This window comes from Penicillium riverlandense (genome assembly GCF_028828495.1).
Source record: "Penicillium riverlandense strain IBT 135883 chromosome Unknown utg000002l_segment0_segment0, whole genome shotgun sequence".
Taxonomy (NCBI): Eukaryota; Fungi; Ascomycota; class Eurotiomycetes; order Eurotiales; family Aspergillaceae; genus Penicillium; species Penicillium riverlandense.
Window position 1 is genome coordinate 1,331,486 of NW_026643195.1, and position 24,704 is coordinate 1,356,189.

Consider the following 24,704-nt stretch of genomic DNA (forward strand, 5'->3'; position numbering starts at 1 on the left):
GAAGTTAGAGAGGCCAGCACATGTTGCGGTGGTGGACTGGCAGAATTTAGAGACCCGTTCCCATGGGCTTGGTGGCGTTTAAGCCTCGCAACAAGAGCGCCGCTGGTTGATGTGTCGCCAGAATCTTGGAAAAGAGGTCCTGGCGGCAGGTAAAGAATTACATTTGCGCCTTGACAAGATCGTCCCTTTTGGGGCGAACTTTGGCCGGGTGGTCGGGTTACACTGTGGATGGTTAGCGATTGGAGTATCTAACACTGAAACCTCTGGAATATACCTACATGAGAGATAAAAATCCGTTGTTTCCCACCGGAATTGAAATGGTTTCGTCTCTGCAATGCGGCGACGCAGGGGCGGTCGAGAATGGGCGCGTCCCCTGACAGGCGATGCGATGGCAGCCAGCTACCCTGCGCAGACGAAAGCAAAAAAACGCAATTTTGCATGGAGATGAATCCAGGACGCGCATAGCGCCACGCGGTGACTAAGTTGATAATTTGGTTGTTAGAGGAGAGTTGATGTCGCGTAGTCAAGATGTTCCGATACTAGTCACGAGACTTGGCGTTCCCTAACAGTATATATTTATTTTGCAGAGAAGCACGACAGCACAGGTAACGATCAATTGCTATATGGAAGAGTCAATTTCATTTTGAAAAGATGATAACTACACGCTATAGATACATGCGAGAACTAAATAATGCCAATATGTTATCGTATACGTCCCGTTTACCAAAACCCATCTCGGACTCGACCCGTTACCAGACTACTCGACAAGGGCTTCTCCGTAGTCGCCGACGCAGCAGCCGGATCATCACGATCGAGAGGCGCCTCCATGTCATCCTCCGGCGACGGATGTATAACCTCCAGGCTCAGTTGCGGGTCCTGTGAGTACACCCGCAAGCCAACAACACACACGGCGTTCCACGGGTCAGCCGCGTTCTCGTCCAGGTCCGCACCTGGGGATGGACGCGGGCTCTTCGGATACGCTGTGCCTTCAGGCGGCATATCGAGATCAGTGTCGAACTCGAATCCCTCTAATAACTCCACATCACTGGGATCCAGTCCATCCGTTGCAAACCGGGTATCGAGACTAGGCCGCGGAGATGTTTCTGTCATGCGTCGCGCATACCGGCGAGTGTGCGAGCCATTGACCTGGATAGTCGGGACCGATCCACCGGCTGTTGATACCCGCCGGTCACTGCCATCGCTCGAGATGCTTGCAACATCTGTAGGAGATTGGACCGGGCCTTCGCCGAAGATCTGCTCAGGCATGCGCTCGGGACTGCGCCCGAGACGGCCACCGCTTGCTGCTGTTGCGGACCCAGAGCGCCGGGCAGCCATGCGTTGCTGGCGCGCAGCCATCTTCTGCTCACGAATCCACTCCTTCTGAAGCCGCTTCTTGGTCTCAGCAGCTAGTCTCTTTCTCTCAGCTGCTTTGCGGGCCGCATTGTCCCGCTTTTCTTGCTCTGTATCGGCGATCAGGCCCTTGGCGTGTGCGAGATCATAGGAGAGTCCGATCTGCACTAGTTTCTCGCGCCGGGTCGATGCCATGCGGCGGAGAATCTCCTCTGTCGATTCGAGGTCGTCGTGTCGGAACGCCGTGATTTTCATGAGCACGTGGTACCGGCCTGGTTCGAGGTCGATCTCGGCGTTGACGGACCGGCTCATGAACTGGCTGCTGTGGCTGCGCACCATGTAATCTTCTTCTCCATCTCGCTGAAGACGGAATTTCAGCATAAAATCATACTCGCCCGCAAGGCCTCTGAAATATCGCGAGTCAAGCTGTGTGCTGTCAGCAGGGAATATTGAATCGCTAATCAATCGAGACGAACCTGCGATAGGACGATGACCACCGGTCCACCTTTGGTCACATCGAGACTGAACTTTGTGCTATGATAGTCGGCAGACCATGGAACATTCAAGGTGGTCCACTGCTGCGTGATAGTCCACTCCGTCCCAAACAGGCGGGTACGGTCCAAATGCTGATATTTCTTGAGGAGGTCATTATAGGAGATCCAGAAGAACTGTCTCCGAGTCAGCAATGAACCATATCCCCGGAGTTCGGAATTCATACCCCGTCATTGCCAAACTTGTGACCAAGCAGCTTCATCCACTCGGGCGTCCACTGCTCGGATCCATCACCCCAAGCACCATGCCATTCCTTCTTCCCCCAGGGGTTCCTGGGATATGTAAGTACCATGCTCCTTGCATTCCGACTATGTCAGCACGTACCTGAGTCGAAGGAGACGATGCCCTTCTACCTCTCGTGCTTCCATGATAGAGTACGAGTGATTCGTCTCGATACCCTTTCGGTCCCGCGGAGGACCGCGATACTTAGGATCCAACCAATTGGAAAAGAAGCCCGTGCCACAACCAAACAGAAACTCCTTATTGACCTTCATGAGCTCCTCATTCCAGAAGCGGTCCTTATCCAGGATATTGCTGGGCAGAATCTCCGAGGTGACTCCGCCCGTCAGGTCTTCAATGGCTTCGCCGACAAACCCGCCCTCGATGGCGGAGTAATCCCCGTGGGCCTTTGCAAACGCCTTCTCGAGAAGCGGCAGCCACGTCTCATTCTCATCCACGCATTGCGCAAAGTATAGGGCCCGAGAGCCTGTCTGCCAGGCTCGCCGATACTCCTCTTCCGTGTCAGTGCGGTTGATATCATCCCAGATGGGTCGTTCATCCATAGATTCGTCATAGTCGGCTGCTCGCAGATACAGCTTGTCGTCCACAATGCACTGCTGCCACTCGCCGTCTATAATTACAGATTCAGCTCTTACATTCACGTCGAGGATTCCCGCAAATACTCACCGCGGTAAAACACAAAGCCATAGATGCCAACGTTCTCATTTCTCGCGACGCAAATATTCTCAATCAGACCCTTCTTGTTGCCCAGGGTACACAGCGCCGCCATAACCCAGCAGTCCCCGTCGCGGCCCTGTCGTACATCCGACGCTGTGGGCCCATTGACATAAAAGCGCGGCTTCTCAAATATTTCCTGAATGGACCTCAGTCAGCACCGCCATGTCTTATAACAAGAACCATCACTCGACACACCGTCACCCTCTTAACACCCCGCGGCCTCATAGCCTCATTTATCTTCCCCAGCCCATCAAGATAATTCCTCCGCCCCGACTTGAGATCAACCTCGATATCAAAATGCGGATCCGTATATTTCTGATTCAGCCGCTCGCACTCCTTGACAATCCGCTCGACAGACCGCACGCACTCGCGCCGCGCCTGCTCATACGACTTGACGGCCTCTTGGCCCCTGATCACCCCCGTGGGCACATTCTTCGCCCGCGTCCGCGCGTACGGGTTGTCCGGCAGCACCGTGTACACCCGGCCTGGGTACTTGGTGTTGAACTGTTCCCAGAACTGCTTGACCGTTTCCTGCGGCGCTTGGAATCGCGCCCGCTGAGGTGGTCGGCTGTTCGAGCGCGATGAGGCTGGTCGGCCGTACCCTGTGCCTTCTAGCTCGTCGTTGTTGTCCATCGTGATGGTCTTGGTAAACTGGACCGGCTGACGGTTGTTGGTCTTGGTGTTTGTTTTAGCAATCTCCTCACCGGAATACGTCCAGCACTTGAGATTGGAGCGTAGTGGGGGAGAAATCAGGAAGCGATTCCCTTTTCTTATATTCGCACTGACCACCCGCTAAGTTAGCTCGGTTGATCGAACGAAAATAACAACCACCCAAACCAACAGGCGCCCCATCCGCACTTTAAGTAGTTAACCTAACGAACGTTGAATAGTGCACGGCCAGCATCAGCCGCTCTCAACGCACGTCGTAAGGCTGCATTAGTTAGACCATTAGGGCCGGCGAATGAACATCCAACCGGAACGCCCGCCCGCAGCCCCCACGGCCTCAGCCATTGACCTGACGGTTCCTGTGTTTTGGCCCCCAGGGACGGATGCGATGTGTCCTGCAGAATCATTGACTCAGCCTTAATGTGTCTCAGAACGATCTCCGGGTTTGCCAATAATAATCATACAAAGTCAAGTCTGTTCATCTATATCTTGAACCTGTTTTTTGGGCCCGGTGGGGCGGCGCCCCATTCAGCTCGGACGCGGACACGAGGTGCCTGCATTTGCACCCGGGTTCATCATTGGTGTCTGGGCAGATAACGCCCCGGATATGATTCATTGCATTGCTTTCATCATGCATTCGGTTAGATTAATGTAGTCATTAGGAACGCCCGCGGCCAAGGCCCCGGGTGAGGCTGTGTGATCTATCACAGCGCACTAGTTAGGGCACATGCAAAACTAGTCTACGCAGCGCCAGCTGAAGGGGGTATGTACGCCTGGATTGAACTAAAGCACGCTTTCTTGGAACCCCCAGAAGCCCTCCTGTCCGACCACTCCCTGTCCCATCCTATTGAACGCCGGATACATCACACGCAGAACATGGCCCCGAGGGACCAGAGCTACCGAAATACCGGTGCTGCTAGTCTGCCTCCCGAGGGTGAGTGAATGGATAAGATTACACGAAAAAAAGACATCACCGAAAACATAAAACAAAAGCCTTCAGTGATATCCGTTCCGCGTGGTGGTCCGTCCCGAGTAGTACGAGCTGCCATTCCGGAAGTAAGGATGCATGCAGGCCTGCTTGGCCGATAGCCGGTGCGCGGGATCGAATTCGAGAAGGGCTTCCAGTAGTTGACCACCGGCTTCTTCGAGACCTGGGACCAGGACTGCGTCCGGGCGCTTCCACTTGGGGAAGGTGGCCTTGAAGTCTGGGAAGGAGGTCACACCGGGCCAACTATCTTCGTCAGGGGTGCCGAGGACACTGTGAGATAAAAGGTGTTAGAAATTCACTGGATTAAAAGGAACAGAACATACCGGAAGATCTTGAAAATTTCGTCAATTTCAGAGTCCCCGGGGAACAGCGGCTTGCGGGTGCACATCTCTGCAAAGATGGCTCCGACGGACCACATGTCCACGCCCGTGGAGTACTGGCGGCCACCCAGGAGAATTTCTGGAGAGCGGTACCACAGCGTCACGACCTGTAGAGCGGGTCAGTTTCCACCGAATTGTATAAAGCATTTGTCCCTACCTCGTGAGTATAAGTCCGCAAAGGCACACCAAACGCTCTTGCCAGCCCAAAATCAGCAAGCTTCAGGTTCCCGTCACGGTTGATCAGCAAGTTCTGGGGTTTCAGATCGCGGTGCAGAATACGGTGGCTGTGACAATAGCGAATGCCCTCTAACAGCTGGGCCATAAACTTCTTGACCATGGCATCGCCCAGACCCAGGTTTGCACCCATCATTGAGCCGTCCGGGAGTGCCTTCCCCCGACCACCTTCACTGACCGGCAGGGCCTCCATGTATTTCTTCAGATCGAGGTCCAGGTACTCGAAGACGAGGTATAGTTTGTGGCCATCGGCGTGAACGATGTTGAACAGCTGGACGATGTTGGGATCCTGCATTTCCTTGAGGAGGGAGATCTCGCGGATCGCCGTGCTGGGAACACCCTCATCTTCGGCCTCCAGTCTGATCTTTTTGAGGGCGACAATTCGGTTCGGATGGTTGAGTTCGCGGGCCTTGTAGACAACACCGTAGGTTCCTGTCACCCGAACACGCGTGAGATTGGGGCTATTGGGGTGGCATGTTTGTTTATCGCGTGCAAACACGTACCTTCGCCGATTTTTTCGATCTTCTGGTAGTTCTCCATGGTGGCGGTGCACACTGAACCCGTTCTAGGTCCGGGATACTGTCAGTGAGGGTACGAACACAGGGATCGAATTGACGGGGATGGAGGGATGAGGTCAAGGGGAATGAATCTGGGGACGCAAGGGGTACGAGGAGGAATACTGTGTAATAGGCTCCACTCACGTAATACTCGGGAGTGTCACAGACTCCAGTCCAATATTTGGTTGTGTTGTTGGTGTTGGCGTTGTTTGTCGCGGTGGGGAGGAAAAAACAAACAAAAACACCCCGCGCTACCCGGGCGGTGAGAGTGGCTCGATCGTTTTTATTTTTCGACGATCATCTACTTTACTCTCTGCAGCTCCCATGCCATGGCCCAGATCAAAGGCCTCAATGCCCACGATCGACCCCCAGAGGTCATCCGCCAGCGATACAAGCGCTATTCCAAGATTGACCTGGCCGAGATTGACCATGACCCGGGCATCCTCGACCTGCGAAGAGTCGATCCCGACCAGCTACCGAACGAACTGACGCTGTCGCAGTATATGTCCAGCCAGGATGTCCGCCTGGCATTTGATGACTTTGTACAAGGGCGGCATGAATTGGCCAAAGAACATGCCCCGTTGGCTGAAAATATCCCGGTCTTTGCTCATCGTTCAATTTCTGGTCAGCATCGCAACGCTCCACTATGGACAGAACAAAGAACCACGTCCTGACCAATTCCCAGGACTACTGATGATCCCTTCTTTATTCCCACCCACTGTTCAAATAGAATTGCTGTCGCGCTTACTCCACCGAGACCTTTCCAATCCCGAACATCGCACCAATCTGCATCTGCACTACGACGTCACTTATCCTGGACATGCAGGAAGCTCGGAGAACGACACCCCATCACACTCGTCGCAATCTTTTTTCACCGATGATCCGGCACGATTGTTGTATCCCAAGGATGCCACGATCCACCAGCCAGTGACCGTCCAAAACATGTTAGAGAAGAAGCTTCGCTGGGTTACATTAGGCGGACAATACGATTGGACGGCCAAAGTGTACCCCGAGGAAACACCTCCTCCGTTCCCAGAAGATGTCTCGAAGCTATTGCGGGCTGCATTCCCGGAGACCGAGGCCCAAGCAGCCATCCTGAACCTCTACTCGGCCGGGGATACACTAAGTGTGCATCGCGACGTGAGTGAGGAATGCGACATTGGATTGATCAGTGTAAGTTTTGGGTGTGATGGGTTGTTCTTGGTGAGCCATGATGATGGGAATGGCTGTGAGATCATTCGGCTGCGGTCGGGCGATGCGGTATACATGAATGGCCCGTCGCGGTTTGCTTGGCATGGAGTGCCGAAGATCCTTCCGGATACCTGTCCGAAATGGCTGTCCGAGTGGCCCTCTTCCGGAGAGGATGTGCCGGGTACTGCTCTTAGTCCCTACAGGATGTGGAGGGGCTGGATGGCAGGGAAACGGATCAATTTGAATGTGCGACAGATGACAACGGCCAGTATCCCATGAGCCGTTGGCGGACTTTTCTTGAAGAACAGAAGAAGTCAGCATGACAGTTGCAAGGATGCAAATACGTACGGAGAGGCCTACGAAGCATGAGTTGAGTCCGCGAACTCACTTGAGGTTTCTGCATAAGCACGAGACCAGCCAATCCATCAGACAAGATTTGAGCGTTTCCTGCCTTACACCGTGAGTTCCGACCCGCCGAGGGGGGAAGCATGCCAACACACGGCGTACATGGTCGAGCCACGCTCGGTTGCCATACCCACGGCGACTAGATAGCGCCACACTAGCCTACTCAAATACGAGATGATAATCATTCATTTGAACCTTCTAAGCCCGAGGTGATCCCCGAAAAAGCATCTCCAACGACCCCAACAACCCCGCACTACCGTATCTCGCGCCACCCCAACTGATAAGAAAGACCATAAATACCCAGTTGACCGTCCCCGAGAGTTCCTCATCGCTACAATTCACCATGACGACAGAAGACTGGCTTGCCCAGGGTGAGGCAAAGCGCCAATCGATCTACAACGCAATCCCAGAGAAATGGAGACTGGAAGACCCTGTGCCCCCAGCAGCGGAATTGCGCGATGTCACCGGCCCCTATATCCAGCAGTTCCTCAACGCGCGTGAGATTGAAATCACCGAATCCGATGCGTTTGAGATCACTTCGCAGACTACCACAGGCCGCTGGTCTGCCGTTGAAGTCACCGAGGCCTTTTGTCACCGCGCTGCGCTGGCTCACCAATTGGTCAGCTGTCTGCACGAGGTATTCTTCGACGCAGCTATAGAAAGCGCCACTGAACTCGATGCCTACTTTGCGAAGCACCAGGCTCCCGTGGGACCTTTACACGGGCTCCCCGTCAGTCTGAAGGATCAGTTCCATGTCAAAGGTGTCGAAACCACCATGGGCTACGTGGGCTGGATCGGCACCTTCGAGGGTCACCGCGATGATCCCCGCCGCGGGACAGTGGAGAGCGAGCTGGTGCGGGAATTGCGCAATCTCGGAGCTGTGCTGTACTGCAAGACCAGTGTGCCTGCAACCCTGATGACCGGCGAAACCGTCAACCACATTATCGGCTACACCACGAACCCAAAGAATCGGCTGCTCTCCTCCGGTGGCAGCTCCGGCGGCGAGGGCGCGCTGATTGCCCTTCGTGGGTCGCCCGCTGGCTTTGGAACCGATATTGGAGGCAGCGTTCGCATTCCCGCTGGTTTCAATGGGCTGTATGGCATTCGGCCTTCTGCTGGAAGGATTCCTTACCAGGGAGCAGCGAACTCGTTCGATGGTCAGAATACGATATTGTCGGTCATCGGCCCGCTGGCAACAACGGCGCGGTCTGTGACTTTGTTGTTCAAGTCTGTTCTGAGTCAGGAGCCGTGGTATCAGGATCCCCTTGTCTTGGAGCTGCCATGGCGGGATGCTATTGTTGAGGAAACGCGTGACTTGATCAAGAAGGCTCAAGCTGGGTCATCCTCGCTCGCCTTTGCTATTATGCATTGGAATGGTATAGATCGGATTCATCCGCCCGTTGCACGAGGGTTGCGCATGGTCGAAGAGACATTGAAGCGTCTAGGGCACAAGGCATGTATCTTTCTGCAACACCAACACGGCACATCTGACGGTTCTTCCAAATAGGTTATTACCTGGGATCCGCCGTCCCATGCCACGCTTCACGAACTGGCTGTAGGTTCGAATGACCAAACATGTGGGACGTAACTGATCTGACGCAGGGCAAAACATTCAATATGGACGGTGGCGCCGACATGCGCCATCATTTTGGTCTCTCGGGCGAACCCAAGCCGCCGCAGGTCATCGTGGAAGAAAATGGCCCCGAACTAACTACGCCTGCAGTTGCGGCACTCAACGTTGCCAAACGCGAGTGTCAAAAACGCTACATGGACTACTGGAACAGTACCGTCGAGTTAACGGGGACCGGCCGCCCAGTGGACGGCGTCTTTAGCCCTCTAGCACCTCATGCGGCGGTGATCCCGCACCAGTACCACAGTGTAGGATATTCGAGCTTCGTGAATGTTCTCGACTATACCAGTGTGGTGATACCCGTCACATGGGCCGATAAGATGGTGGATACGAGGCAGCCAGAAGCTTCCTTAGGAGCGCATATCGAGTGGGACTGTGAGTTTGGACCCCTCTGGCGACGAAACTATAGACTGATGTCCGTGCAGATGATGCCGATACGTACGATGGGGCCCCGGTGGCTGTGCAGTTGTTGGGTAGGAGATTGCAAGAGGAGAAGATGCTGACCCTAGCCGAGTATTTAGGGAGTGAAATAGGTCGTACTTAAGTATAGTTGGTAGATAATAATAGTTGTCTAGTCGATCCTTGCCCGACTCAGCGCTCGTCAGGGTCTCTCCACATCAAAGCTTGGCGCCTCCTCTTCACTCTTTCTTCCTTCCTTCTCTCACTCACTGACATAGTACTCTCGCCCCGCCACTTCTGGCTTCTTCTCGGGCTGTCCCAACCTTCCCTCCCCTAACCATACCTCCCTCTTCCCTTCCCGCCATGAAGGAAGAAAATCCCCCAGCCAACTCGCCCGACGACTCGGCCATCGGCGACGAAAACTCGCAAACCGCGTCCAAGACCGTGAACCCATCCGCCAAGGATCGCAAATGCCAGTACTGCGGGCAGGCATTCACGTCCTCGTCACTCGGCCGACACCTCGACCAGTTCCTCTTCAAAAAGAAGCCCGACGGGATCCACGATGTCGAGGAGATTCGGCGCATTCGTAGCGGCATCACTCGTCGGCAAGCCCGTACCTCCTCAGGGAGACACGACAGCCCCGATCGCGCAACGAAGAAGCCTTCCTCCGACCTGTACGCGACGGGAGAATCTGGGTCGAAGGCACGCGATACCCCCGTGCGCATGATGTTCAACACGCCGACGTGGCATGCTACTGGCGTCATCAACGATATCCCGAACCCGAGTCGGGGGCCCGAAGGACCGCGTCTCGCCCCGTCACAGTCGCGGACGGGATCTATGCAGTTGCCAGATTATGCCAGTCGGGGCGCTAGCGCCAAGGACCCGGATACAATGAGGGCACTGGAGCTGGCGCTGCGGGAAGTGTTGGACAACATCAAGGCGGCAACGTGTGTACCCTGTTTTTCCCCTTCAAGTGCAAAGCTTACTCTGTCATAGGTCTCGCATCCGGCCTCGTACATCTCCCTTCGAGTTCGACATCCAAGCCCAGACTTTTCCCTCCCTCTGTCTCCACCTCCTGCCTCCACCACCGAGCCTATTCGCGTCGCATCCCTTTTCCTCGCCGTCATCTTTCCCTCTTGAACAACCGGGCGCCGAACACCTCGAAATTGTCCGCCAAGCGCTCCGCTCTAAGATCTCTCAATGGCTAAACGACCAGCTGGCAGGAGATGCCGCCTCTGCGCCCCATGCACGGGCCCCGAATAATAGTAGCACCGAGACAAACATGCTCTACCGCAGCGCCCAACAACACGAAGAAATGAGTTTCCGGCAGCTCGACCTAGCCTTCAACCACTGGACCTCCTTATCTCACGACACGCGCCGCGACGCATGGCAACTAGAAATGACGCGCGCGTTCGCTCGCGAAGCCGAGAAACGCAAATCTCTCGACGAGCAGCTCGCACGCGTCCAGCAGGAAGCAAATCAGCTCCGGGCGCAGGTGGAGCGGCTTGGATCCTGCCAGTGGCCCCGAGAGTTTGCGCTCTTCCCTCCAGACACACTCCCCTTGCCCCGGGACGTGGCCCGGGAACTGGAGATGCAGGAAAGCCAAACGATCAGCGCGGACGGGGCGCGGTGGGACTATGACAGCGTCGTTGCAAAATGGAAGCGCGTCGTCATGCACGACAAGAGTATGGGCCGGATCGGCGTGGGATACGCAAATACTACATATGAACAAGACCCAAACAATATCACCAACACAACCACCCAGCCGCCTTCCTACCACCCCAGTGCATCCCGGCAAACGCCCGACGTGCGACTCCCGCGCCCTGGCGAGGATACCTCATCTCACCCAAACCGCCTTCGCCCCATACAATCCGCTGCCGCAACCATGAGCCCCGATCCAGCTGCCGCATCCACACCAACCTCGTCAACACACTACGCCTCTCCATACTCTCACGCCGATCCCCGCAGTCCCCCGGCAGGCAGTGCCGGCGGAGGCCCGCCACACGCTAAGCGGCCACGGCTGATGAATGGGAATGATGGTCCCCAGGCTCCGGAGTCGAGTGTGGAAGGTGGGGGCGGGTTACCCGCTCCTTCGACGACGATGGATAGGCCGCCCGGTCTATGGAGCTCTTCGACGCCGCTTTTGTCGAATATTGCGGCGCCGTCGCCGACTCCGCCGTCACGCCCGTAGGCACTGGCAGAGTACTGTATTTGATATCATTTTGCATATAACATGAGTGCAATTGTATTTTAGCAGCCTATATTCCAGTTGACTGATTACTCCCTCCATTCAAGCTGGCTTTGCACCCTTCTTCGTCTGCCGAGCACTAAACCACCGCTTCAAGTCTCTCACGCCATGAAGGTACAACCAGGACAAAATGAAGACAAGGGTGAAGTTGAAGATCACATACCCCCAGAAAATGCCCTGATAAGTATACCTGTCAGACCAACTTGGATGTATGTGTAGGAAGTAAACTCACATAGTTCCGCCATTTGTGCGAGTAGAAGACATTAAAGCCGGCAGCCTGTAAGCAGCCAGGAGAATCAGCATTGCCAAGTTCACACATACAGCGAAAAGAATGCAAGACTTACAAACTGATCCCCAGTCGAATACTGACAAAAGGCGCACATCCCACCCCCAATGTCCCTCACATATCCACCAGACTGCTTAGCAAAACTACCGGCATATTGCTGACACGACATGCCGGAGGGGGTACTAAACCGCGCCTCCTCGCGCGGGAGACACCGAACAGGAACGTTGTGGGTAACAACCCCCAGAAACCCTTCTAGGAGGTAATGGAACGGCGTGAGCCAGTACATCCACGACTGCCAGAAGTGCGGCAGGGCCGCGTACGGCACGACGACGCCGCAGAATGCAACAACGAAAGTGAAAAAGGTCGGAACGAGTAAAGAGGCGAAAAGCTCGTTTGGTGACAAGGCTGCGATGAACTGCCCGAAGCCGATGTAAAATGTTTCGAAAAGCATGAGGAGCATCCAGACGTAGCCAGTTGTGAATGAGTCGCGCGGAAACCAGATTCCCCAGTACCTTCATTCATTAAAAATTTAGAATGGGTAATGGCCCAGAGAGAACAGGTGGTGACATACCAGCAGTTGAAGTAGACAGAGCCCGCGACGATAGAGTAGGGCAGTTCTGGGAGGATGGAGCTGGCCACAAATGCGACCCATGAGTAGATCTTTGAACTCGACTCTCGGGATTGGTATAGGTTGCGGAAGTGCAGGAACCGGGGCTGCAGCTGCTGGATCAAGGGTGGTGAGATGGTCAGCGTCATGAAGATGGAGAAGAGCCGCGATTGCATGTCGATGTAGCTGTGGCCGAGATGCCAGAAGGTGAAGGTGTTGAAGAGGCCAGTGAAGATATGGAGCATGAATTTGCCCTGTTTCATTTACCAATGGTTAGAAAAGCCTTAAACTCAGCCGGGTCTTGAGAAATCGTACCAAGATGTAATCGGGTGTCCTCCAGTAGGCAACAAAGGCACGTTTTGTCACTGCTAGGATCTGCGCATGGACTGGCATTGCGTATTCGCGGTCATCCTTGAGGGTTTCGTTCTGCACATTGCGGCGTGAGTTTATGATGTCTTCGATCTCTTGGGAGAGCTGCGTTGACTCAGACGAGTTGGCCCACACATCTCCCCAATCCTTCCCTTTGTAGTCTGGATTGCCAGCACCGATGACTTCCAGCATGTACTGTCTGAATGTCAGAGTGTTGAGAAAGAAGAAAGATTGTATAGCAACAAACCTCAGCTGGATTCGCACGCGGCGAACATTTTTTACCACCATTGCGTTCGAAATACTTAATCAGGGTTTTCGAGTCATGCCCAAGTTCGCCGTTGTAGACAACTCTCCCACCACTTTGCAACAGAAGCAACTCGTCGAATTGCTCGAATAAAACAGCCGATGGCTGATGCACAGTGCAGAGAACTGCCTGTCCTGCATCTGCGAGTCGTCGAAGAAATCGAACAATGTTAAAAGCAGCTAGGGAGTCAAGACCAGATGTTGGTTCGTCCAGGAAAAGAAGCAGTTCTGGCTTGCTGGCCAATTCCACGGCAATGGTGAGTCGCTTGCGCTGCTCTTGATTTAGGCCAGTGCCTGTAGAGCCGACGGTTGCGCCGGCAATTGATCTCATTTCTAGCAAATCAATCACTTTCTCACAATAGTCATACTTCTCTTGTATCGGGACTTCCTTTGGCTGTCGTAACAGAGCCGAGAATCGGAGTGATTCTCGCACGGTGGCCGTTGGCTCGTGGATGTCCATTTGCTCGGCGAATCCGGTGGCTCTCTGGAAGCTTTTGGGCAGGGGGCTGTGAGTGTTAGCTTGGGTCGATTCTTTCCAAGTCGAGACAGACTCACTTTCCATCGACTAAAAAGTCACCAGAGACAACTCCAAAATTGATTCTTGCTGCTAGTGCGTTGAGAAGAGTTGTTTTTCTAAGCTATTTAGTAAGAGCCCAACGTTACTTGTGGTATGGGAAACTTACCCAGCTCCAGATGCTCCCATCAACGCCGTGAGTCGGCCGGGCTTGACATAACCCTGAACATTCCGCAAGAGCTGCTTCTGCCCACCTTTGTAGGGGATGGTATAGTTGACATTCTGCCACGCGAAAATTGCAGTATTCTTTGCAATTTTCGGCACTTTCTTATCCAAGCCATTCGACTCATCGTCAAAGGCATTTGGAAGTCCCTCACTTTTCTCTCCGGATTCTTCATCGTGGTGCAACCCGCCCCGATCCACGGCATCCTCAACCGCCTTTGGTGCTTCACCTCTCTTGAACACCGTTACAGAGCTTCCACCTTTATTAGGCTTCTGCAGCTCCATTCCCACCATCGTCAGGCTCACGAAAAAAAGAAACCACGCAATTATTATACCAAAGTTCCGCCACAGATGAGAGCGCGAGTATGTATAGGCTGCTTTGATATAGTCTGCACCTCTCACAGTGGTCTGGTCTGGCGTGCTTCCTTGTAGAGCACAACTCTGATGAGAGGGCAACGCATTGGGTCCGAAGGGAACGATGTATGGCGGCTCACAACGTATATCAAGATTGTAAAATTCGTTGGCCATCAATGCTTCAAAGGCATACTGGACAGGGTTTATCCAGATAAGCCATTTTAGCCATGGGTGCATCTTCCACGGTGGGATCAGATAGCCTGCGCGTGGTCAGTCGGGGTGACTGGTGGAGAATGTATATTTCCTTACCGGTATACACAACCAATGCCTGAATGGCGACGCCGGTAAGGCGTGTTGCTTGACTAATCAGTATCTTTCTTCGAAATAATTCTCCAATGCCACTTACCGATATCAAGCGATGCACACAGAGCGCCAAGTGCGCGGAAGAAAGAATACATTGTCATTGTCAGGATGAATATGAAAAGCAAGTTGATGAAAAACTGAGATGGTGTCCGAGCAAGGTTTGCCATACTGTAATCAATTGTCAGCTTTAGGATGAAAGTTAAGCAAATTGTTGACATACAAGTATACAACCAGATCAAAAAGTACAACCTGAATGAACACCAAGGGCACATCGACCACAACCTGCGCAAGAGCATATGCTGATGGCCGGTAGAATGAACTAAATACGATCAGCTTTTTTATCAATGCCCCTTATCACAGCACATACAAGCTTTTGTGCTTCATCAATATCGGCCGACTCCCAAATGTAGCCGTGAGCTCGGCCAGGGCAAGGAGGGCATTGAATAGAAGTATAAAAAACATGACACCGCCTCTTGTGAAGACTCCAGAGCTGGAAGTTGCCAGTCAATACACAACTTACTTGAATTTGTGGACAGTATACTAACGTTGTATCCGGCAGGTTGTAAAACAGACTGCCAACAATCAAGGCTTGGAAGACAATGAGTGCCCATTTCCCGACCAATGACTGTCTGTCTCCAAACATGATGAGAAACTGCCGGTGTGTGAGGATCATGACCTGTTTGTAGAACGAAACAGTATAGTTCTTCTTGGCTGTTTTGTTTCTGGCAGCCTCTCTTTCATGTTCTTGGACTTCATTCTCTTTTTCAAAATCTTCAATATCCGCAACTGCAGCTTGACAGATGCTACTTTTGCGGTAGGCTGCTTGGAACTCCTCTGCTGAGCGAGGGATACGGTCTTCCCAGCCTTCCCTAACGCGACGAGCATGGGGGTCACTGACGGAGGTTAGGAAATCGGGGGTTGTCCATCGCGGTGGACATTCAAAACCTAGCCCTTCAAAGTAGGCTTTCGCTTCCTCGGAGCGTCCAAAGAAAGCACACTTGCCATCTTCAATAAGAATCACCTTGTCAAACAAATTAAACAGATTCTCGGATGCTTGATAAAGAGCGACCAGCGTGGAAACGTTCGCGGTGTTTGTCAGACTTCTCAAGCTCTGAACGTATTCTAGCGCCGTGCTTGCGTCCAAGCCCCTGGTTGAGTTGTCCCAGCACTGAGTACTGGCTTTTGTGACCATTGCCTCTCCGATAGAAACTCGTTTCTTCTCTCCACCGGACACTCCACGGATGAGCTCGTTGCCAACTTTAGTTCCCAACGCATGTTCAATCCAGAACAGTTTAGCAATAGCGGATAAGAACGTTTGCTGGTATTCTTTCCGGCTCTCTCCCGGAATGCGAGATGCTTTCTCTGGCGTTCGAGTCTTCAGAGCGAAGAGCAGAGTATCTCGTACAGACAGTGTGGCGTAGTGAAGATCGTCCTCGGGGTTGTACAAAACTAAAGAATTAGTTTGTCACTCAAAGATGACTTGACAGAGGGCAGCCTACCTTCAGAGCGATAATTTTTCGCCATCTTTTCTGAATCCGTTCCACCATATCGTACATCGCCATCAATACTTTCGTACCCAGACCGCTGATTGCCAATGACTTTCAAGAATGTTGAACAGCCTGAACCTGGGCGTCCTAGAACAAGGAGCATTTCCCCGGGACGAACACAGCCCTATCAATGATAGTCAGTGGCAACATTTTCGCTTGCTAGGAAGGCCAATCCTACTGTGAAATCATCCAGGATTGTTCGCACAGACGGCTTTTCACCACTATTGCCTGTTCCGCGCCGGGTGAGCAACCGCCGAATCAATCGCGGTAAGCCAAGAAAGATATCTCCGTTCGTCGGCTGGAGGGCAGCTCCAAGACCCAGCCCTCTAACCGTGAGATTCTTCCAGACAACGCCAACATGCCGCGTTTTTTCTTCCTCCGAATTTCCTTTCCGCTCGTGGCCGAACATCCGTGATATCAACCGTTGGATCTGCGCCCAGTCATCTCCTGCGCCCTCGTGACCGGAGGCATAGCTCCGTCGCTGGGATAATGTGCGAGCAAGTTCTTCATCGGTCAGTGATGGTCCCGATGCGACTCTTTTAGGCTCGTTTGATGGTGCGCTGCGAGTTCGGGCAAAGCTGCCTTCCTCGTCTGAGTCGGAAGAAATGCTGGAAGCTGCGGGAAGCTGGTCGGAACTGCTCGAAACATATCCATCCTCCCGAACAGCAGCGCGTGCATCATTGTCAACGTAATTACTTTGCTCCATGAAAGGTATTCGCGCGCAGTGATATTTCGGACGATGTGTGCCTTAGGTCATACAAGTGATACCGTAACTGAACAAAGAGACTCTAGCGACAAAGGACTGTGACAGCTAACTCGTTCAGGAAAAATATTGGTTAAGTACGAGAGATAATTCCAAGAAAGACGATAAACGAGTACGGATTACGTCAAGTATCCATGGATGCATATGCGGAATCGGTCTCAAATCGACCGACCACCTTTATGCAGTGCAAGTCGCGTGGTGATCGGATCAAAAACCAGCCGGCAAGCCAATGATCGGGATAAAAGCACTCCGACACCCAATCACAGACTATTGGGTCGCGTGTTCTTGCATTTGACATTGTTTGGTTTGGGGGACAATCGACATGATCCGCTGGATCGCGGACAGCTCGGGAGCGATCATGAAGTCATCGATCGGATACGGTCTCTACCCAGTCCGATGAACCTTATTGCTGTAGTAATGGATTAGGTGATTTGGTCGTGCTTTCTTTTCTGGGCTCGAAGGGATGTACTGTTGTATGTCACGGTCCATCTCATTAAGGCCTATTACTTAGCCGTAACAGCCTTGTGCCTAGTCCTTAAAGCCAGACCACAATGACTGCATATTCAGATTCGGAAATTGCTCATTTAATAAAGATCTACCCAGGAAAAATGCGTTTCTTATGGGCTCGCCGATTTTGAATGCAAGCTATAACCTCCAAAACAAAAACATCAAGCAGAGCTGTCCAAACATCTCTCCAAGTATCGCTTGTTATCAGTACCTGTTTTGTTGTTCATCTTTCTGGAAGCTATCGTGGCCTTGAAGAGTCACTGACCGCCGTGAATGTTTCATTTTCTTTGATATCCCTATGAAAACAAGAAAGCAGAGGGATATGAATACAAAGGCTTTTATCTGATTCCTGCAAATTATCGTCACCGTTGCCGCAAGGCTGGGTCTTCTATGCTGACATCCAAGCTCCGATGAATGCATCCCATAATAAACATGCCTCAATCGCAAGGGCCCATTCGGCAAACTTTCATGTATTTGAAAACTATTATTGTAGAAACTTTGGCGCCAGTATTCCTGATGATGTCGTGAAGTCATATTTTGTTACAATACTGGTTTCTCGGATCACCGTTCCTTCTCCCGAGAAAGGATAGACGCCATTGTTACAACATCATGTCTGGACACCAGCCGAAATACTACTTTCAGAAACATAAAATGGAAGAGGTTCCACCAGAATCACTGTGCCATTGACCACTTCTTGGACGTAGAAACGGTCCCCCAGAGTTACACCATACAATCCATTCAACTATACAACATCATTATCTGGGGAATTATTTTATCTCAAAATCCCACAATGAAAACACAGAGAGGACGCAAAATTGTGCGCAAGATCCTCGAGTTCTTTCACCTATCCTCCCCATCGAAGCCGTCGAGTCCTTGGAGCGAGTACGGCCCACCCCTTTGATGCAACAAACACAGCTCACCAAATGGTCTTTTAGTGCAAGGGCCCACGGTATGGAGAAATCATTCCTCTCGATCCATCTGTTAGATATTCCTCAGAGCAATAGGCTACTTCTGGAGGCAATTGACGATCTAGACAATCCTCCCGATTACTGCCCTAACACGATTGCATCAGCACCGCCTCTCTCGCGTGACGACCTGGAATCTCGTATCATCCAGCTCTGGAAGACCATTTGGCTAGGTCTGTACAAAGTGAAAGACACCGAAGGTCCCTCGCACTACGACTGGCTGCAAGCCCTGTCTCGGGGAGCGGGTTTCGGCAACTCGTATGGGGTGTTGGGATCTCTGAACCGCCATTTCCTGCAGTATAGCACCATCAACGGCATGGCCTCGTTGAAACTATTTGATAACACGTCAATGTCTACGCTCCGGTGTGTCGTTGATATCTTAGAAGCGTATGAGAGCGAGATCCCGAATCTCGAGCAGCTTTATTCGATCCTGCGTCGAGCGCAGATTGGCCTGCATCAGAAACTCGACGATAACGGCAGGGATGACTCTCAGAAGGCTATCTTCAAGAAGCGATATTTGGCCCTTGCTGAGCCGATGGGAAGAAGACTTACGCACTACGATAACCGTATGGATGTCTTGACTATCGACATGTATGAGGAGGCGGCGACGCTGCGGGGAGATGGTTTGAGAGATACGGGACAGCATGTATACTATAGGGCATTCCGTGCTGTTGGTGAGAGTGATCTTAGTTAAGTTTATTTTTCGTCGTTCTGATAGACATTTGGCTCTTATTGAACCCCTTTGACACGGTCTATTGAAATAGTATAGTTCACTTGAACATGACTCAAAATATATCAACCTAGTTGCAAGAAAAGCTGAATGGTTAAATGCGCCGAATCTGCTCATTGACTGTCCTCTGGAAAGAGAAGGTCTGCGTTGAAATTGATTGGCCAAATTCAACCACATCCCTGTACTTTCTTATAGATCGCGTGTGTTTCCTCCCTAGGTCAATGGTAAGATTTCTTTTTCAACCTGCTTACTGAATTCCGTATCTTTAGGGGCCAATGAAGAGTGATGCGCGCACCCTACCACATCTAACAAAAACACTGCCGACACTGGTCATAACATCATCTGATCCATCTCGTCCTCTCTCTGGCATTCTTTCGCTCCTGAAAACCCTAATAGGAAACTCCGTTCGCTAGGAAACTCGGGCCAAATTCAGTCACTGCCGCAGTACTAAATTTCTCACCGCCGCATCCGTTCAGCTTCTCTCATGGCTAGACCCCCTGGCGCGGACGCCGGGCCCAGTGAAGTCAGAGCTTATCTAGTCAATATCCTCGTCCACAGATACGACGCCTCCGCAGAATACGCACAATCCATCGCCGATCTGTGGCAGCTAGGCCGCGGAAGTCACCTGCATAATGCAGACATAAGATCGTTCAATCAGATTTTTGGGAAGCCAGTGGGTGGGTACCTTCATGAGACCGTTATCAACGATTTGTACGCTGAGTGGCGGACGTCCATCTCGGGAATCATCAACTTCTGGGCTATGATCATAGCCTGCGTTGCGGCCATCTTCTTCCTCATCCGAGCATGGTACTCTCACTCGGCCACGCAGACAAGGAAGAACGCGGCACTTGTATCATTGTTATGTGGTCCGATACTCATGATCGGTGCGAATCGCGAGCTGATGCGCTTCGACAGCGGTGTTTCCTTGGTTATCCCGTTGGCATTTACGTTCATATTTTTGGGCTTGTGTTTTGAGATAAACGAAAGGGTGGAGCAGGCCAACAAGGACAGGGAGAAGCACGAGTAGGATACTATGCTGAGTTTGTTGGTATATGTAAACGTCCGGAAAGTGTCTTTTCTAAAGGAATACAACAACTAGGGAACGCTACCACGCAGTCAATCTCAACAATTGAGACCCTTAAAACACACCGGGACAATATTCAAGTAGGTGCAATACTAGAATCACTGCGGAAAGTCATCGAGATACAATGAACGCTTCTAGCGTTAAAAGAATGCATGAATATCCGCATGTACACAACGAATCCATCATCAATCCATGGGTACAAGGTGGACTCTGGCGGCTCAGCTAGCACCGTAGAATTAGTTGTTGGAGTCCCACCGCCCCGAGCCGCTCTTAGTGCCTGGACACTCTAGAGGTTACTATATGTGGTTAGCGTAGATCATGACGTCAAAATGATGAGAGGTTCAACTTCGATTATTTCACCAGAAACAGGGCATTATTAAGAGAGGAGGAGCCTTGGAAACTTAACAGACGCTCTTTGAACATCTCATTTAAACTGCGATAACGCATTGAACAAGACATTCACACCTCCCGGTATAATACTTGTCATCAATTAGATATTCACCTCTCGAAAGAGTCTATTCTTCTCTCTCCAACAAATCAACCTCACATCCACCACAATGTGGAAGAGAATTATCCCCAGCAGCCAACAAGCCTGCGCTTTGACAAGAAATCAAGCATTGCCAGTCACAACCAAGGCACAACGTTCCCTAAGCACGACGACACCCCGTTACCAGAAAAACAAACCATCGTCCGCCACCGAAGACCGCGGCAGGTTGAGTCCCGAGCGCACGGAAGTGAGCAAGTCCGGAACGGACAGCGAGGTCGCCCAGCATCCGGCAGCGTACGATCCATCGAAAACCGCGCCGGAGACGGAGCTCAAGGCCACAGGGGAGGAACACGAGAGAGAAGGCAAGTCGGGGAACCCGCTGGACATGAGCCCGGCCAATCAAGATGTCAGTGCGTGGAGAGGGCAGACGGAGGGTGGAGCGGCGCATAATGCGGAAAAGTCTGGGCCGAGTTCTCGGGGCCAGCCGAGGAAGAATCGGAAGATTGAGGTGAAGGAGGACGGGACGCATGTTTCTCATAGATAGAGCAGAGGGAGGGATGAAACATTGAGGCATGTGTATTATCATATTGGGAATGGTAAGGGAATATTGAACTGCGAAGCATTTTCTTCAAAACTCTGGTGAAGCCAAACTTATCGACCGCACGCTTTCTCGAGTCGCTGAGAGGTTGCAGGGTGATGTGCATTGGGCACTGGAGAAAACCCGAACGAGGTAGTTAAGTTATAGACCAGACCAGACCGGACAAGACAAACAACAAATAACGAAAAGCAATAACAATGATTCAAGACGACTCCTTGCCCAACTTGATAATATCACTCCCACTCAGCACCCAGACCTTCTCACTGCCAGCAGGCACATCCCCCTCGAGCGCCTTGAGCCCAGCATTAACAGCGGCGCGCCCAATAACATCGGCCTCTTGCGCCCACGAATCCTTCAAAGAAGAATGCAACTTACCCGCCCAACCAGCAACACACCTAGCCGCGGCCTCGAGCGGCCGACTCTCTTCCCGAGTACCAGCAATCAATCCGGGGCGCAGGATAACCGTATGCTCAAAGCCCAGCGCCTTGACATCCTCCTCGATCTCGCCCTTCATCCGGGAGTATGGGATAGACGAGGTCTTGCTCGCACCGCTGGCGGAGATGAGCACGTACACCTTGGAGCCGGCCTCGTGCGCGGCCTTGGCCATTTCGACGTTCAGCCCGTGCTCGATCTTGTACTGGTTCTCGAAGCCGCCGGCCGCGCCGCGTGTCGTCGCGAAGGCCGAGATGAAGATGCCGGGAGTAGGTGTTAGCGCTGAGAGCTGGCTGGCCCAGGTGGAGGTCTCGTTCGTGACGATCGTGGTGAGTTTAGCCTGGGGGGCGTCCGCGGCGGCTTGCGGAGTGCGGCGGGAGATGGTGTCGATGCGGGCGACAGCGGGGTTGGCGATGAGGCTGTTTAGGATGTGGGCACCCTGTTGCATCCGTAAGTATCATCATAACAGGACTGAGGGGTGTTCTTTTCTTTGTTGTTGTGGTTGCGCAGATCAAGCGAGGGGTTGCTTGCTGGTCAGGGAGGGAGGGTATGAGGGTGTGCGATAGCTGAGACTGTTTGGACTTACCACCATCCCAGTGGCGCCGATCATTGCGACATTAGCCATGATGTTGTTGAGGACTTTGTTGTTGTGGTATAGTCGGGTGGTAGTGAGCTTGGCAGAGGTTGTGGTCGAGACAAGGATGATGCAGTATGGACCCACATGATGAGACGAACTCTAAACTAAGTGTTGGAACAACAATAATGTCCCAAGAAAACCACTCATCGTGTTGAATGAGTAGTTGATCAGCAGATAAGAGACTGAAAATAAGTGCATTACTAACTCAATAATAAAGCAAAACGAGGCGCTCCACCTGAGAAGTGCAGGTAACATGGTAAGATATATAATTGCAGATAAAGTGTGAACATAAGATATTGTATTTCTCTGCTGACTTGCGTACAATTGCCAGCTGTGTCAAGCCTCGGCAAGCATGGGTTTGGTCCTGTTCGGCGGAACAATAACAGCCCATCTCGCTGCGGCCCCACCGAACGGTCCGCGGTCACGATCCTTGCCGAGGACATGCGGCCCGAAAACCAGGGATCTAGAATAAACCCACAATGTTGACCTAGGGAAAGTATGTATGTGTAAAGCAGGGAATTTGATGGTCAGAGAGGATGGAATCTCTATTCTTCGTTTATTTGAAGGCTATATACGATACTTACACCGAAATTTCTCATCAATACATTCCAGGAGGGCATAATTGAATACCTCAAATCTTCGAGCTCTGGGTGAGCATCTTCTCCTGAGCTTGGTAGACTTTGACCAATTGGCGGACAGACAGGTCCAGCAAAACGTCTTCCGAACCACCAGGAATCCGTGCTCCAGGAACATCGCGCAGAATAGCTGTGTGGAATATTAGCAAAAAAGAAAAACCAAAACAATCAAAAACAACCTACCTTCAACGAGTTCACCCTGGCCCGTCTTCGTGAAACCATTGCCGCCAAACAGCAGCACAGCACACTGAGCACACTCATTCAGCACCATGGCGGACTTGGCCTTTGCCAGCGCCGTCAGGCCACCAAGCTGGCGATCACTCTCCTCCTTGGAGAGATGGCACAGCTGATACAGGATCTGCTCAACCCACGCCCACATCGTCTCCAGCTCCGCACCAGCCTTGGCCAGTCGGTGCCGAACAACAGGCTGGTCCATGAGGGTCTTGCTAAAGGCCTCGCGCTTGAGGCAGTATGCAAAAGCAGCGGACAGCGCCACGCGCGCCTGGCGAGTGACGCCGACGGAGATGACGAGACGCTCGTGGTTGAAGTTGGTCATGATGATGCGCATGCCGTCGCCCTCTTTGCCGACCAGGTTCTCGACGGGAACTTTGACGTCGTCCAGTTCGATGTATGTCGTGCCCCCGGAGACCTGCCCGGAGACTTTGAGTCGGCGCATATTGACGCCCGGCTGGTTCTTCAGAGGTACCACTAGCACCGAGAGGCCGGTGGGACCTTTCCCGCCAGTACGTACGGCCATGGTGGCATAGTCCGACCAGATGCCGTTGGTGATCCTGGTGAGAGTTAACATAGACCAGACTTTGATATTGAGGTTTCATACCATTTCTTAGTCCCATTGATAATGTAGTGTTTGCCATCGGCACTCTTAGTCGCGGTCGTGACGATGTTGGCCACATCACTGCCAGCCTCCGGCTCCGTGATAGCGATACAACCCCGCTTCTTGCCAGTCAGGAGATCGGGAAGGAAGCGTTCCTGTAGCTGGCGACTGCCAAACTTGACAATCGGCGGGATACCAAAGGCAAAGCCAGCATTCAACGAGCCACCGGGACCAGCGAGGCCGGACCGGGCCATCTATACAATCATATCTCAGCGCGGGCCACTAGCATCATCTCCAGGAAACCACCCACCTCGTCACAGTAGATGCCTGTGTAGATATAATCCCAATCCTCCACCTTGACACCCAGGATATCATTGATCCCCAACTTCTTGCACCACTCGACGGGCAAAGGCGCCGGCATGTTTGGCAGCAGCATGTTATGCTTGCAGAATGTGCCAAAGACGTGGTCAGGAACCGTCCCCTCGCGCTCCCACTCCAGCGCATGCTGGATTAGGTTCTCCCAAGCGAACTTGCGGCATGCTTGCTGGAATTGCCGGTGGGCGGGCGTGATGTACGGAGACGGCAGCCCGCGCAGGTAGGGGGGCTCGGAGAAGGGGATGGGATTGGGGGAGTTGGTAGCCATTGTTGCTAGAGGGTGTGTTGATGCAGAGGTATGGATTGTGTAGCTGTCATATTTATTGTGTACATCTGTGCTTCTCCGCATCACTTGACCGAGCCTCGGTCGGTCGCCTTGTGCTGCACGCGGGTGGAGTGGACGAGTGGACGCCTGAGGCAGGGATTTATGCAATTGAATGCCTGAGGCCTAGAATCAGGCACGAAGGCGTGATTACTGCCTCAGGCACCAACACGCTTATCGATAAGAAATTGCGTGATTGCGTGATTCGCACT

General features: G+C 52.5%; 11 protein-coding genes across 11 annotated transcripts; 6 read left to right on the forward strand and 5 right to left on the reverse strand.

Moving 5' to 3' along the window:
• Positions 1-720: 720 nt before the first annotated feature.
• Positions 721-3,492, reverse strand: N7474_002836 (uncharacterized protein; the record flags this gene model as incomplete). The annotated part of the gene is made up of 4 exons (XM_057194251.1): positions 721-1,855; positions 2,227-2,752; positions 2,809-2,995; positions 3,055-3,492. 4 exons carry the CDS (start codon positions 3,490-3,492, stop codon positions 721-723), a joined length of 2,286 nt encoding a protein of 761 aa, XP_057055606.1.
• Positions 3,493-4,521: 1,029 nt separating this feature from the next.
• nimX (cyclin-dependent serine/threonine-protein kinase CDC28) lies at positions 4,522-5,667 on the reverse strand (the record flags this gene model as incomplete). The annotated part of the gene is made up of 4 exons (XM_057194252.1): positions 4,522-4,783; positions 4,837-5,000; positions 5,051-5,559; positions 5,631-5,667. 4 exons carry the CDS (start codon positions 5,665-5,667, stop codon positions 4,522-4,524), a joined length of 972 nt encoding a protein of 323 aa, XP_057055607.1.
• A 346-nt stretch (positions 5,668-6,013) lies between these two features.
• On the forward strand, positions 6,014-7,154 carry alkB (oxidoreductase, 2OG-Fe(II) oxygenase family; the record flags this gene model as incomplete). Its single annotated transcript, XM_057194253.1, has 2 exons — positions 6,014-6,308; positions 6,370-7,154. The coding sequence occupies 2 exons, from the start codon at positions 6,014-6,016 to the stop codon at positions 7,152-7,154; spliced, it is 1,080 nt and encodes a 359-aa protein (XP_057055608.1).
• A 469-nt stretch (positions 7,155-7,623) lies between these two features.
• On the forward strand, positions 7,624-8,787 carry gmdA (putative general amidase GmdA; the record flags this gene model as incomplete). The annotated part of the gene is made up of 1 exon (XM_057194254.1): positions 7,624-8,787. The coding sequence occupies one exon, from the start codon at positions 7,624-7,626 to the stop codon at positions 8,785-8,787; it is 1,164 nt and encodes a 387-aa protein (XP_057055609.1).
• Positions 8,788-8,855: 68 nt separating this feature from the next.
• N7474_002840 (uncharacterized protein) lies at positions 8,856-11,500 on the forward strand (the record flags this gene model as incomplete). Its single annotated transcript, XM_057194255.1, has 3 exons — positions 8,856-9,348; positions 9,695-10,256; positions 10,306-11,500. The coding sequence occupies 3 exons, from the start codon at positions 8,856-8,858 to the stop codon at positions 11,498-11,500; spliced, it is 2,250 nt and encodes a 749-aa protein (XP_057055610.1).
• Positions 11,501-11,599: 99 nt separating this feature from the next.
• On the reverse strand, positions 11,600-16,828 carry N7474_002841 (putative ABC transporter; the record flags this gene model as incomplete). The annotated part of the gene is made up of 15 exons (XM_057194256.1): positions 11,600-11,734; positions 11,790-11,834; positions 11,902-12,355; positions 12,415-12,704; positions 12,766-13,014; positions 13,067-13,628; positions 13,678-13,755; positions 13,806-14,472; positions 14,522-14,569; positions 14,619-14,743; positions 14,796-14,894; positions 14,943-15,065; positions 15,121-16,024; positions 16,075-16,246; positions 16,301-16,828. 15 exons carry the CDS (start codon positions 16,826-16,828, stop codon positions 11,600-11,602), a joined length of 4,479 nt encoding a protein of 1,492 aa, XP_057055611.1.
• Positions 16,829-18,343: 1,515 nt separating this feature from the next.
• On the forward strand, positions 18,344-19,051 carry N7474_002842 (uncharacterized protein; the record flags this gene model as incomplete). Its single annotated transcript, XM_057194257.1, has 1 exon — positions 18,344-19,051. One exon carries the CDS (start codon positions 18,344-18,346, stop codon positions 19,049-19,051), a length of 708 nt encoding a protein of 235 aa, XP_057055612.1.
• A 520-nt stretch (positions 19,052-19,571) lies between these two features.
• Positions 19,572-20,114, forward strand: N7474_002843 (uncharacterized protein; the record flags this gene model as incomplete). Its single annotated transcript, XM_057194258.1, has 1 exon — positions 19,572-20,114. One exon carries the CDS (start codon positions 19,572-19,574, stop codon positions 20,112-20,114), a length of 543 nt encoding a protein of 180 aa, XP_057055613.1.
• Positions 20,115-20,728: 614 nt separating this feature from the next.
• N7474_002844 (uncharacterized protein) lies at positions 20,729-21,202 on the forward strand (the record flags this gene model as incomplete). The annotated part of the gene is made up of 1 exon (XM_057194259.1): positions 20,729-21,202. The coding sequence occupies one exon, from the start codon at positions 20,729-20,731 to the stop codon at positions 21,200-21,202; it is 474 nt and encodes a 157-aa protein (XP_057055614.1).
• Positions 21,203-21,458: 256 nt separating this feature from the next.
• N7474_002845 (uncharacterized protein) lies at positions 21,459-22,313 on the reverse strand (the record flags this gene model as incomplete). Its single annotated transcript, XM_057194260.1, has 2 exons — positions 21,459-22,127; positions 22,275-22,313. 2 exons carry the CDS (start codon positions 22,311-22,313, stop codon positions 21,459-21,461), a joined length of 708 nt encoding a protein of 235 aa, XP_057055615.1.
• Positions 22,314-22,956: 643 nt separating this feature from the next.
• Positions 22,957-24,519, reverse strand: N7474_002846 (acyl-CoA dehydrogenase family protein; the record flags this gene model as incomplete). Its single annotated transcript, XM_057194261.1, has 4 exons — positions 22,957-23,090; positions 23,144-23,751; positions 23,799-24,049; positions 24,106-24,519. 4 exons carry the CDS (start codon positions 24,517-24,519, stop codon positions 22,957-22,959), a joined length of 1,407 nt encoding a protein of 468 aa, XP_057055616.1.
• Between the last annotated feature and the right edge of the window lie 185 nt (positions 24,520-24,704).